The 14,222-nt window shown below is 38.6% G+C and overlaps 1 protein-coding gene across 1 annotated transcript in view; it reads right to left on the reverse strand.

The window, feature by feature from the left end:
• mre11a (MRE11 homolog A, double strand break repair nuclease) overlaps positions 1-14,222 on the reverse strand; it is a 154,478-nt gene that overhangs the window by 120,557 nt on the left and 19,699 nt on the right. Inside the window, exons 5-8 of the mRNA XM_073817793.1 lie at positions 9,629-9,814; positions 5,300-5,471; positions 4,466-4,546; positions 4,222-4,351 (exon numbers count right to left, since the gene is read on the reverse strand). Coding sequence (XP_073673894.1) covers positions 4,222-4,351; positions 4,466-4,546; positions 5,300-5,471; positions 9,629-9,814 — 569 coding nt within the window. The remainder of the gene's footprint in view (positions 1-4,221; positions 4,352-4,465; positions 4,547-5,299; positions 5,472-9,628; positions 9,815-14,222) is intronic.

The raw sequence follows: 14,222 nt of genomic DNA on the forward strand, positions 1-14,222 counted from the left end.
GAGATAAAAGGCCTATACACAAAATATATTTCACTTAAATTATTAACAGAATAACAAAACAAAAGAGTTTTTGAGTTTTGGATCATTGTAATGCGCTCCACAGTTCACGCAAAGGAAAGGGAAAGACCACAAATTAACAGTTGCAGTCTATCTTGTTTTTTTATTTTTAAACACTGCTTTATGCTATTGACCAATATCGGAATCGGCCAATAATTATTTGTTAAAATCGGTATCAACCAAAAATAAATCATATTGGTGCATCCCTAGTCTAAAAACATATATTTAAACGGGCAAAATGAAAACACAATGCATTAAGAGCCAGGGGGTGTTAAGTTTTTGAACTGGATGATGTTGTGTACTTGTGTTGAAAAAAAAAAAAATCATATATATTCATATATATATATATATATATATATATATATATATATATAGTGGTGTGAAAAAGTGTTGGCCCCCTTTCATCAAACTTATGAATCATGAATCAAAGTAGTAAACACAACATGCAGTTTTTAAATGAAGAGTTTTTTTTTTTTTTTTTAATTAAAAAAAAAAAAAAAGAAATCCAAACCCACATGGCCCTGTGTGAAAAAGTGTTCACAAAGAGGTCACAAAAGACCCCACAACAACATTCTCTTGCCTCAGTTGTTCAGTCAGTGTTCATGACTTCACCATAAGAAAGAGACTGGCCAAAAATGGTCTGCATGGCAGAGTTCCAAGATGAAAACCGCTGCTGAGCAAAAAGAACATAAAGGATGGTCTCAGTTTTGCCCGAACACATGTTGATGATCCCCAAGACTTTTGGGAAAATACTCTGTGGACTGACGAGACAAGTTGAACTGTTTGGAAGATGTGTGTCCCATTACATCTGGCATAAAAGTAACACAGCATTTCAGAAAAAGAACATCATACCAACAGTAAAATATGGTGGTAGTAGTGTGATGTTCTGGGGCTGATTTGCTGCTTCTGGACCTGGAAGACTTGCTGTGATAAATGGAACCATGAATTCTGCTGTCTACCAAAAAATCCTGAAGGACAATGTCCGGCCATCTGTTCGTGACCTCAAGCTGAAGCGAACCTGGGTTCTGCAGCAGGACAATGATCCAAAACAGACCAGCAAATCCACATCTGAATGGCTGAAGAAAAACAAAACGAAGACTTTGGAGTGGCCTAGTCAAAGTCCTGACCTGAATCCTATTGAGATGCTGTGGCATGAGCGTAAAAGGTGGTTCTTGCTCGAAAACCCTCCAATGTGGCCGAATTACAACAATTCTGCAAAGATGGGTGGGCTAAAATTCCTGCACAGCGCTGTAACAGACTCATTGCAAGTTATCGCAAATGCTTGATTGCAGTTGTTGCTGCTAAGGGTGGCCCAACCAGTTAAGTTTAGGGGGCAAACAGTTTTTCACAGAGGGCCATGTGGGTTTGGATTTTGTTTTCTCTTCCCCTTTGTTTACTTATGTTATCTTTGATTAATATTTACATTTGTTTGATGATCTGAAACATTAAAGTGTGACAAACATGCAAAAAAATTAAAAATCAGGAAGGGGGCCAACACTTTTTCACACCACTGTATAATTTGACCAAAAACCAGTCAGTAACTGTGTGATCACCATTTGGTGTGACCACCATTTGCCTCATGCAGTGCAACACATCTCCTTCAGGTTATTGATTTTGTGTATGTGTCTATCGATCTATCGATAGATAGATCGATCGATAGATATATATATAGAGTGTGTGTGTGTGTGTGTGTGTGTGTGTGTGCGTGCGTGCGTGCGTATATATATATATATATATATATATATATATATATATAGTGGTGGGCCGTTATCGGCGTTAACGTGCTGCGTTAACGTGAGACTCATATCGCGCGATAAAAAAAAATATCGCCGTTAATCTATTCTCAAAGTTGGGTTGGGAGCTGGGTCTAAACTACGCAAGATATGATGACTTTCACCTTGATATTTTAGCGCGGATGACGTATATCTAGTTGAATTGCACTGTAGGGGGCGAGAACAAGTCTTCAACTTCTGTGAAATTACCACATCAAATGAGACGCGCAGACATGGATGCAGCTATGAAGCCGCTTCAGGGCAGGTGCGTGCGTTGCTAGACCCTTTTTACTGGGGCACGTGCCCCAGTGAAAATCTGCTGTGGCCCAGTAAAATCTCAAATTTGAGTTATAATTTACTTTGATAATCCCGAAATAAAGACATTAAACTATATGCAACAACTGAATTGACGCTTCTAAAAGCAACGCAGTTTATTGGAAGACTATGCACGCAGATAGGCTATCCATACCCGCGCGCCTGTGTATTTTACGGGAACGCGCACGTCGTACAGCCTTTTGCGCAGAAGTACTTGGTTACACAAGTTTGTATAGTTAATTGTGTTGTAAATGCAATTGTCAAGCAGTTTGTAATGCATTTTGGAAACAGGAGATGAGCGCCTGGTCTAATGCGCCACCTGGCTTGAGAAACCCGTTCTCAAAGACTTACTTTTAGTCATTATTTGGGTAGCACACATATTCTGAATGCCTTCAGCAGAATTTAAATTAGCCATTTTAATCTAGATTAATTTCAAGATTTAATCTAGATTAAAAAAATTAATCTATGCCCACCCCTAATATATATATATATATATATATATATATATATATATATATATATATATATTAGTGGTGGGCCGTTATCGGCGTTAACGTGCTGCGTTAACGTGAAACTCTTATCGCGCGATAAAAAAAATATCGCCGTTAATCTATTCTCAAATTTGGGTTGGGAGCTGGGTCTAAACTACACAAGCTATGATGACTTTAACCTTGATAGTTTAACGCGGATGTATACCGAAGACTATAGAATATGGTCGCGCGTTTAAGTCTCCTCCGCCAAAACACAGACGGGATCGCGTCGTCCTCCATTCATAAAAACCGAATCTACTATAGCGCGAAATGCCACGTAAATTCGTCGTTTTTTGGATTCATAAATCAAATGTTGGTCAGTCACTTAATTCAAATCGCGATATGGACTAGTGTATGTGAAAACTGAAATGCAAAAATGAAATTTAATATGAATCCGATATGTTCCGTTTGCCTATCTGTATGTATGCATTGTGGAGACGAGCTTTTACTACACGCATACTGAAACACACGTGACGCTCCCGGTAATTTTTGGCATTTTCATCTCACATGAACAGATAAACTCAATCTCCCAAACTGCTGTGAGTGTCACTTTTACCGTTTCATTTTTATGAAAACTAGCATCATATCATACTGTATGACACAGAAACTTTACGGCAACCTGTCAAAATAAAAGTATGGTGTAACATGTAATGGGCTGGGTAGGTGTTGACGTTAAAAAAACACAATCTAATAGGTAGAAAAAATAATTTCATTGTTAGTTAGTTAGTAAACGCAAGTACATCTAATTGAACATAATTTACTTTCATCAACAAATTATCATAGAACAGCTTTATGAGCTTTATGATCCATTCTCAAAGACTTTAAGTCATTATTTGGGTAGCACACATATTCTGAATGCCTTCAGCAGAATTCAAATGAGCCATTTTAATCTAGATTAAAAAAATTAATCTATGCCCACCCCTAATATATATATATATATATATATATATATATATATACATATACATATACATATACACACACACACACACACTACCGGTTAAAAGTTTGGGGTCAGTAAATTTTTCTTATTCTTTTTTTTTTTTTTTTTTTTTTTTTACTTTTATACTTTTATTCACCAAGGGTGTGTTAAATTGATAAAAAGTGATAGCAAATACTTACATTGTTAGAAAATATTTATATTTTGAATAAATGCTGTTCTTTTGAGCTTTTTAAATCCTGCTCAAAAAATCCTGAAAAAATATCACAATTTCTAAATAAATACTTTGCAGTGCAACTGTTGCAATATATAATCCAATATAGATCCAATGTACATCATTCTATTAAAATTTTAGCTTTGCATCACAGGAATAAAATAAATTTTAAAGTATATTACAATAGAAACCATTATTTTATATTGTAATAATATTTCGCAATATTACAGTTTTTTTCTATATTTTTGATTAAATAAATGCAGCACTGATGAGCATAAGAGACTTTCTTTAAAAACATTACAACTCTTACTGACTCCAAACTTTTGACCGGTAGTGTATATATATATATATACACATCATGCCTTATTGCATAAGCAGATGTGTGTGACTTGCCTTTAAGGTTGTCTTTGGCCTCTCTGTGTCTGATAAAATGCAAGATGTCTTTGGGATTTGCCACTCGATCTACAAACTTCTGACAAAAGCGCATAGTGTTGAAGACTTCAAAACCCCCACTATAATCTACCTGGGGAGAGAGAAGTAAATGAAAGAGAAAGATGTATTACTTGTATTTCACACAGCATTTAATCAAATGAGAAAACAACAAATAGTAAATCCAGGCAAAGAGAGGTGTACACACTCGTAGTCTGATGAGAGGTTTCTCGGGAGTTAGAGGATTTCCAAGTCTCTGTCTCTCTGCCTCTTCAAGCATCTCTTCAACCTAAAAGAACAAAGGAACAAATTAGGAATATCCAGTTATTTTTGTGAGAACTTTTTCCCAAACCTCTGCACTCATTACACATCAATGATGGAATGATTTTACCAGCTCCATCAAAACATGTACCTCAGTAACTCACCAAGTCAACATGTACTAGCTCACACTTTACAGCAACACATGAGACTGCAGCAATTAGCAAACCATAATGAGCCAATAAATTCCTGATGGACACTGGTCCCGCCCTAATTTTACCCTTTTTAGGAAGCCTTTTAACTCAAAACAACACAAGAAAAGAAAATTGCAATTTTCATTTCATGCTGAATTTAAGGACTCATTCTGATTGCCACTTGCTTTGGCATATGAATTTCCCACTTCGTGAGTTTTGCAGATAAAACTGTTGCTGTTTGTATTTTGTTTAATCTTTAGTTGTTGTTTTTTTTTTTTTTTTTTTTCAAAGAAGGTAAATATGCAAAAATGATTCAGCTTCAAGGTGTTCAAATATAGTTTTTTAGGACATATTTAATGCACAGACCAACAGGGTGGCTAAAATCTGTAGTAACTGCTTGCAAAATATGACTTTTTAAACTGATCAGTGCATTAGTAACCTAATGTTAAAGTTTTATGCTTTCTCAAGAATGCATTAAAGTTTGTCTTGAGTAACTTGTTAACTTGAGTAACTCAAAGTCTTGAGTTGAGTTATTACTGGTTCTTAATAACATCTAACATGCTGTATTACATGTCTGTACGCATCTGTACCTTCTCCTGGCAGAAAGCCATGACTTTGAGCATGACGTTGGGCTGCTCTGGGCTGAAAAGGTCAGGGTGCTCTGAGAGTGTCACATCCTGAATGAAGAACTGCCTGACGGTCTGTAGAGGAATTTTCTGAAGATTCATTTTTTTACCTTTCACTCTCAATAACCCAATGTGCCTGTGGAATACCCAGATAAAAATCATCAATGACAAAAAATAAAAAATAAAAAAAAATATTCCATTATCTTTAAACTTACACACTGAAATAAATTTCAAGCTCTACAAAGTGCCAAGCTCTACAAAGAAATTATAAAATACCATTAATAAGGGGTCATGAATTGAGATACTTAATTTTCTATTATAAAAACATCTGTCACAACTCACTTGTATTAAAACAGCTTTTATTGAAACCAAGCTGTTAAATTGTTAATTTTATATTTGTCTCAGTAATATGTCACAGTGTGATGAAAGACCAACCAAAAAGAAGATCAACGCCTACTTCTACATCATTGCCTCACAAAGTAGGATGTGAGCAAATATGAGAGATGCAAAAACATATCATGTTATAAATAAACTATACATTTTCAATTGTTCCCTCAGTGTGTTTCTTTAGAGTTTCTTTATGTGTGCTGTTACGCTCATTTGTTAAAGTATGTCACAAATAGACCAGTAATACACTATCCATTATAAATTGCTGTTTACGCTGATTGTATTAAAATAGGAATCTTTCTTGCCTTTCGATGCTTTGCTGGTTATTTTTGTCTCTCCAGTTTTAATCAGGCTGTTTGTTCGGTCGGGCAAGAAAAAAAATATTTTAAATGTATCTCGAAGGCTGGGATAGCTCGACTTATATTTATTAATAATATTATTGAGACCATTATATACAGAAAACATATTGAACATGTATTCTGCTACTGCGATTCTGTCTGAAGACGCAGTAACTACCACAGGGGTCTGAAAAAATCTCGTTAGACACTGCGGTCATTCCAGTCGTGTCTTGAAAACACACGGTCACGCCAGCCGCACTTTTTTTGCATGCACATCTAATCGCGCACTTACGGTATGGATGCTGGGAGCGGTCAAAATGGATGTAAAGACGCTGTTAGAACGGCGTTTTCTTTATGCTTTACCTGATATTTTCCATCAGGACCTAAATTAAGTAATGAAGACTGAAGATATTTTAGCGGAAATGTGACCAAAACTATTTAAGACCTATCGAAACTGAATTTAACACTTTTTAAGACTTCTTAAGGCCTTATATTAGGAAAACATTATTTAAGTTTTTAAGACATTTTAAGGATCCGCGGATACCCTGATCCAAGCACGTGAACAAAGTTGAATAGAAGGAAAAAGTGTGGAAGAAAAAGATGCACAACCAACTGAGAGAACCGCAACCTTGAGAGGCTTGTCAAGCAAAATCAATTCAAGAATTTGGGTGAACTTCACAATGAATGGGCTTAGGCTGGGGTCAAGGCATTAAGAGCCACCACACACAGACGTGTCAAGGAATTTGGCTACAGTTGTCGTATTCCTCTTGTTAAGCCACTCCTGAACCACAGACAACGTCAGAGGCGTCTTACCTAGGCTAAAGAGAAGAAGAAATGGACTGTTGCCCAGTGGTCCAAAGTCCTCTTTTCAAATGAGAGAAAGATTTGTATTTCATTTGAAAACCAAGGTCCTAGAGTCTGGAGAAAGGGTGGAGAAGCTCATAGCCCAAGTTGCTTGAAGTTTCCATAGTCTGTGATGATTTGGGGTGCAATGTCATCTGCTGGTGTTGGTTTTTTGAAAACCAAAGTCACTGCACCCATTTACCAAGAAATTTTAGAGCACTTCAGGCTTCCTTCTGCTGATTTCATTTTCCAATGCCAAAAGCACCAAAAGTTGGTTAAATGACCATGGTGTTGGTGTGCTTGACTGGCCAGCAAACTCACCAGACGTGAATTGTATTGTCAAATCAGAAAATGAGAAACAAGAGACCAAAAAATGCAGATGAGCTGAAGGCCACTGTCAAAGAAACCTGGGCTTCTATACCACCTCAGCAGTGCCACAGACTGACCACCTCCATTTCTTGTCGAATTGAGGCAGAAATTAAAGCAAAAGGAGCCCCTACCAAGTATTGAGTACATATACAGCAAATGAACATACTGTCCAAAAGGCGTGTATATATATATATATATATATATATATGTGTAAGGGATAATCAACGGTTTGCCGTGCGTTAAAGGATTTTAAATGCACGACGTGGAGGCTAATAACCGCCCGACGCGAAGCGGAGGGTGGTTGCCTCCGCGAAGTGCATTTTAAATCATTTAACGCACGGCAAGCCGTTGATTATCCCGCTTATTCCATGGTTATAGACAAATTAAAACTAGGATTAATATTTGCAGCGCAAAATTTGACTGAATGGATAAAAAAGACGGTTATTTTCGTCAGTTATGACACGCAGCTCTAGCATTCTGGCCGCTTCAAATCAGACTCAGAGATTAAATAGTCCGGTAAAATCACATTTATTTGAATGAAATATAGCATTTGTTTCAGTAGATTATTGATCGACCAAGAGAGAGTGTGAAGGCAAGAGAGATGACAGTTGTGTGTGTGCGTAACGTTACCTGCCTGCATGCTGTGCGTCTCTCTCTACAAACAACAATTCATTCAAAAACAGCAGTTTTACCACCCCGTTGCTGAGGAATATAATATAGCGATCTAGTAGCTATGCTATTTTAATAAGGATCGCAGGCAAACGCTGACAAGAAGTTTATGTATGTGCGCAGATGCGCACAATGCGATCTCCGACCTCTCTCTCTCTCTCTCTCTCTCTCTCTCTCTCTCTCTCTCTCTCTCTCTGTGTTTTTGCGTGCATCAATTAAAGCAGCGCATTAATATAGAACGGTGATTAAACTGACTTGGAACTACCTGTGCATTAAACGGTTTTACTGCACACCTGCCAGCCAATCAGAATCCAGTATCCAGACATTCCATGGAATAAATATATATATATATATATATATATATATATATATATATATACAGTATAAGCAGTATAAGCAGTTAAATGTGTTGGTTTACACACAGTGTAAGCTTTTATTAAGTCCAAAAATAAAGTGATTACTTTACGTGAAATTTGATTTACAGAACTTTTGTTCTGTTTTCTAACAGCTTGGACTTAAATAAAGAGAAAAAAAATTGCGCTTAACCTTTTCACAGTCATTTTGTTTTCAAAGTTTTAGTTATTGATATCGTGATGTATCATTGTAGGATTGTCTAGCAATATATTGATTATCGCAATAATCGTTGTATAGTGACATTATCCTTTCTTGAGGTATTCTGCGATTCCCACCCCTATTCTATAGTGATTGTGGCTGAAAACAGTAACAGGTAAATTGGAAAACGCCAATACACTGACTTGTCAATTTAGCAGCAGAGTAATTTAACTTGCAGTTATTAACACAGTACAAATAGCCTATGGTGTTTTTGCAGAAATGTATTTATTATAAATGCTAATGATATTACTTCAGCTATATTAAATATTGGGGAATATTTTGTTTTATACAAATTATTTTTGCAGTTTTTACATGTTTGGTTTAATTTTATAAATGTTAAATTCCATAGTTTATTATTATGTATTATTTAAAAAATATATATAACTATGGTAATCAGGACCATGGTTTTACTTCCTAGTCAGGGACCTCTGAATTCTAAGCACAACGTTTTCTCTCTTTAAATGTTTAGTTCTAATTAATTTTAACTGAAGTAAAATGTTAATTCAGTAAGAGCCTGATTAAAGATAATTATATCTTGTCTTATATAAATTAGGTGTTTACTATTTACAAATGTACAAGTTCTTAAAGGGATAGATTGGCAAAAATGTAAAAAAAATTATCATCATTTTCTCAACATCATGTCATTCCAAACCTGTATGAATTTCTTCTGTGGAACATAAAAGAAGATTCTTTGAAAAGAAAAAAGAAAGAACATTTTGTCCATACCGTAAAAAACAAGGGAAACTAAAATGCTTTGGTAACATTCTACAAAATATCTTTTGTGTTCCACAGAAGAAGTGAGTCATACAGGTTTGGAACGACATTAGAAACGAGGGTGAGGAAATGATGTTCCTCAAATTTCCTGAATTCTAACTCAAGATCAATGCTTTACTGTCAAGTGCATTTCTATGTAAATTATCAGTAATATCAATCATTATTTGCATCTGTCCTGTTTTATTTATTCATTTATTTACTTCAGTTGAAGGCACTAAAACCCAACAAAAATTTACAGGGGAACTTGTGAGCCGGATTGTCAAGGGACAAATTTTAACCCAATATGAGCGTAGACACTAACTTTTTGACCGCTTCTCCTGGTGACAATGAGGTGATGACAGAGCTGCCAGGTTGTGTGACATAGAAGAGCTGCTGTTCGTTACGGACTGGAGCAATTTTGCATTCATGCTCATGACCCCACACCACCAAATCCAGGAAATCATCCAAAAACTGTTCTGGGATGTAGTTAGTTGCCCCGTGCTTACTCCTGCAAAAAAAAAAAAAAAACACACAAAGCAAATACATTTTAATAGATTTATTTAAAGACACTGCACATTGCTTTATTTTATTTGAACAGAAACTATATATTATCTTTATGTGCACATCTAGATTTAAAGATGCAGCTTTGCCACACACATGCCACTTACATGAAACAAGATATACTATATAGTAAACCTCAACTGCTTGATTGTTTATATTGCCATTATACATATACTATCCTGTTACACAGCTCTGTATGAAGAATGTGTGAAGAATTAGTCATTAATGTTTTACAAACAATAATAGCATGAATTTGAGTACAGCTGTTTTGAAACAAGGTGTATTGTGAAAGTAGAAAAAATAATTGACCTGAAATTGATTAGCATCTATGAACAAAGTTTGTCATTGTTTGCATTCTCAGAAAGAGATTTTGTTTTCTTATATTAAGCGTCATTAAGCTTGGTTTAGAACTGAGCTATTTAATCCATTTGAGGACAGGATTATTGAACTGAAAATTTGAAGGGGGCCAAGATTTCTTTCTGGGGGGGGGGGGGGGTATATTTAATTTAAATGCATAATCAGCAGTAAAATGAACTAATATTAACAACATCAACATTAAGAAATTTAATATAAAGTGATATTAATGAAATTAACTAATAATATTAACTAATTAATCACACATTTTCTGTAATTATTTGCGATTAATCACTTAACAATATATTTATATTGTGCTAATGTAAGCAGAACATAAAGAGGGTACATTTTAAATAGGTGTTTAATTGCATCTTTTTACCAAGTAGCCTATGGAGACAATAATCATTGATACCAATACTGCTATTGATGCACCTATTACATGCATTTTCCCTCAGATAATAATAGCCATTTAACATTACAGTATAATCAAAAGATATTATTTTTAACATTAATAGGCTCTGGAAAAATAACTTAATTTAACTGAACTTAAAACTATCTTCCAGGGCTGTATGTTAACTTTTTTGCACATAGCACTGGTGCTACAGAGGTTGAATGTCTCATAGCACAGGCCAAACAGATGCAGCACAAGTTATAAAAAAAATCTTAAGCAACATTATTAGATACTACAGCAGTGAAGTGATTACTTTGAGGTAGACTTTTATTTAAGACTGTCACGTTGGATAAAGGAAGGTCTGGGTCCAAATGCAGGTGAGAATGAAATTTAATATAAATAAACAAATCAACAAACAAAAGGCCAACACGGCACAAACTAAGAACTAGAACACAAACTAAACCAAAGCCAGAACATAATCAAAAGTCAAGGAATCTCGGAACACAAAAACAAACATGACACAAGACAATGCAGACATGAATGCAGAGTGAGAAATGAGAGTTCTTATACAAAAGTCCAAATGGTGAACAGCTGTGAGTGAATCAGTGTTAACGACAAGGACAGGTGAATGCTATTAGAGTGCAGTGTGAATAGTGACCTCAGGAGGCTGAGGGAAACCCCACAGCCCCGATCATGACAGTACCCCCTCCCTACGGAACGGCTTCCAGACGTTCCCAAAGTCTGGAGGGAGGAGGTACGGAGGAAGGCAAGTCAGGGGGAGGGATGGCGGGCCAGGCCCGTGCAGTGGAGGAACGTGAGTTGGCTTCCGCCGCCGGAGGAACGTCAGTCGCCAGAGGAACACGAGCAGGCATAGCCACCAGAGGAACGCCAGCAGCCACCACCGCGTCCGGCACAGAGAAAGCGGTCACCACCGCGCCCGGCACAGAGAGAGCGGCCACCGCCGCGTCCGGAACAGAGAGATCGGTCACCGCCGCGTCCGGAACAGAGAGAGCGGCCACCGCCGCGCCAGAATCATAGAGAGCGGTCACCGCCGCGTCCGGAACGAGAGCGCGGCCACCGCCGCGTCCGGAACAGAGAGAACGGCCACCGCCGCGTCCGGAACAGAGAGAACGGCCACCGCCGCGTCCGGAACAGAGAGAACGGCCACCGCCGCGTCCGGAACAGAGAGAGCGGTCACCGCCGCGTCCGGAACAGAGAGAACGGTCACCGCCGCGTCCGGAACAGAGAGAACGGCCACCGCCGCGTCCGGAACAGAGAGAACGGTCACCGCCGCGTCCGGAACAGAGAGAACGGTCACCGCCGCGTCCGGAACAGAGAGAGCGGTCACCGCCGCGTCAGGAACAGCGAGAGCGGTCACCGCCGCGTCAGGAACAGCGAGAGCCGTCACCGCCGCGTCAGGCACAGAGTGAGCGGTCACCGCCGCGTCAGGAACAGTGAGAGCGGTCACCGCCGCGTCAGGCACAGAGTGAGCGGTCACCGCCGCGTCAGGAACAGCGAGAGCGGTCACCGCCGCGTCAGGCACAGCGAGAGCGGTCACCGCCGCGTCAGGCACAGCGAGAGCGTCACCGCCGCGTCAGGCACAGAGTGAGCGGTCACCGCCGCGTCAGGAACAGCGAGAGCGGTCGTCGCCACCTCCTCGTGAAAGAGCGTCTCCACTCCCCCCGCAAAGCAAGGGCGCTTCCGTGCAGCCTCGGCGCTGCGGGCGTCCATCGCCGCTAAGCAGGCGTAGATGAACTCAAACCTAGCGGCCGACGCCGCCTCAAAAGACATCCCTGCAGTGTCAGGAACAGAGCTGGTGGTCGCCGCCCCCAAACGTGCGTCCGCCGCCTCCTCAAAAAAATCCTCCCCGCTGGACCCATCTTTGATGTCTGCATTCTGTCACGTTGGATAAAGGAAGGTCTGGGTCCAAATGCAGGTGAGAATGAAATTTAATATAAATAAACAAATCAACAAACAAAAGGCCAACACGGCACAAACTAAGAACTAGAACACAAACTAAACCAAAGCCAGAACATAATCAAAGGTCAAGGAATCTCGGAACACAAAAACAAACATGACACAAGACAATGCAGACATGAATGCAGAGTGAGAAATGAGAGTTCTTATACAAAAGTCCAAATGGTGAACAGCTGTGAGTGAATCAGTGTTAACGACAAGGACAGGTGAATGCTATTAGAAGTGCAGTGTGAATAGTGACCTCAGGAGGCTGAGGGAAACCCCACAGCCCCGATCATGACAAAGACACAGTGGGTTAATATAACTTCTATGTTACTATTAATATGACTTTTTCCATGACTTTTCGCCAAGGGGTCAATTGTAACACTGACTTTTTAATTGCATTAAATGCATTTAATTTAATATTACAGTCTTGTCCTTAGCGAAAATATATCAATTGTATTATTAATTAGTTCACCTTTAGTTGTTTTTTGTATATCGGCCTGGCCCAGTGTTGCCACCTTGTGCACAAACTAATTAGTGCAAAAACAAAATTCAAGGCGTACAGTGGTGTGAAAAAGTGTTGCCCCCTTCCTGATTTTTTTTATTTTTTGCATGTTTGTCACACTTTAATGTTTCAGATCAAACAAATTTAAATATCAATCAAAGATAACACAAGTAAACACAACATGCAGTTTTAAAATGAAGGGTTTTTTTTTATGAAGGGAAAAAAAATCCAAACCTGACCATGTGTGAAAAACATGACCATGTGTGAAAAAGTGTTTCTGGACCTGGAAGACTTGCTGTGATAAATGGAAACATGAATTCTGCCAAAAAATCCTGAAGGACAATGTCCGACCATCTGCTCGTGGCCTCAAGCTGAAGCGAACTTGGGTTCTGCAGCAGGCAATGATCCAAAACACACCAGCAAATCCACCCTGAATGGCTGAAGAAAAACAAATGAAGACTTTGGAGTGGCCAAGTCAAAGCCCTGACCTGAATCCTATTGAGATGCTGTGGCATGACCTTAAAAGGAAAGGCGGTTCATGCTCAAAAACCCTCCAATCAATGTGGCTGAATTACAACAATTCTGCAAAGATGAGTGGGCCAAAATTCCTGCACAGCGCTGTAACAGACTCATTGCAAGTTATCGCAAATGCTTGATTGCAGTTGTTGCTGCTAAGGGTGGCCCAACCAGTTAAGTTTAGGGGGCAAACACTTTTTCCACACAGGGCCATGTGGGTTTGGATTTTGTTATGCTTTCATAATAAAAAAACTTCATTCAAAAACTGCATATTGTGTTTACTTATGTTATCTTTGATTAACATTTACATTTGTTTGATGATCTGAAACATTAAAGTGTGACAAACAAACAAAAAAAAAACAAAAAAAAATCAGGAGAGGGCCACACTTTGTCACACCACTGCATGTGTAACCTATGTGCACACTGGGCTGGATGAAGATGAATGGCAGGCCAGATTGAGCATGCTGACCACCAATTGAATATCCCTGATTTAGAATGTTGTGGAGAAAACGAAAGTACGTTGTTTAGCCTTCCAAATGAGGACACAACTAGAAATCAGTGGTTAAGTGGTAATCGGTGGTTACAACACTGTTCCCGAAACAGTACAATGCACTTCTGACTGACTTCTGG

This window comes from Garra rufa, chromosome 14, assembly GCF_049309525.1.
Source record: "Garra rufa chromosome 14, GarRuf1.0, whole genome shotgun sequence".
NCBI classification, from domain to species: domain Eukaryota; kingdom Metazoa; phylum Chordata; class Actinopteri; order Cypriniformes; family Cyprinidae; genus Garra; species Garra rufa.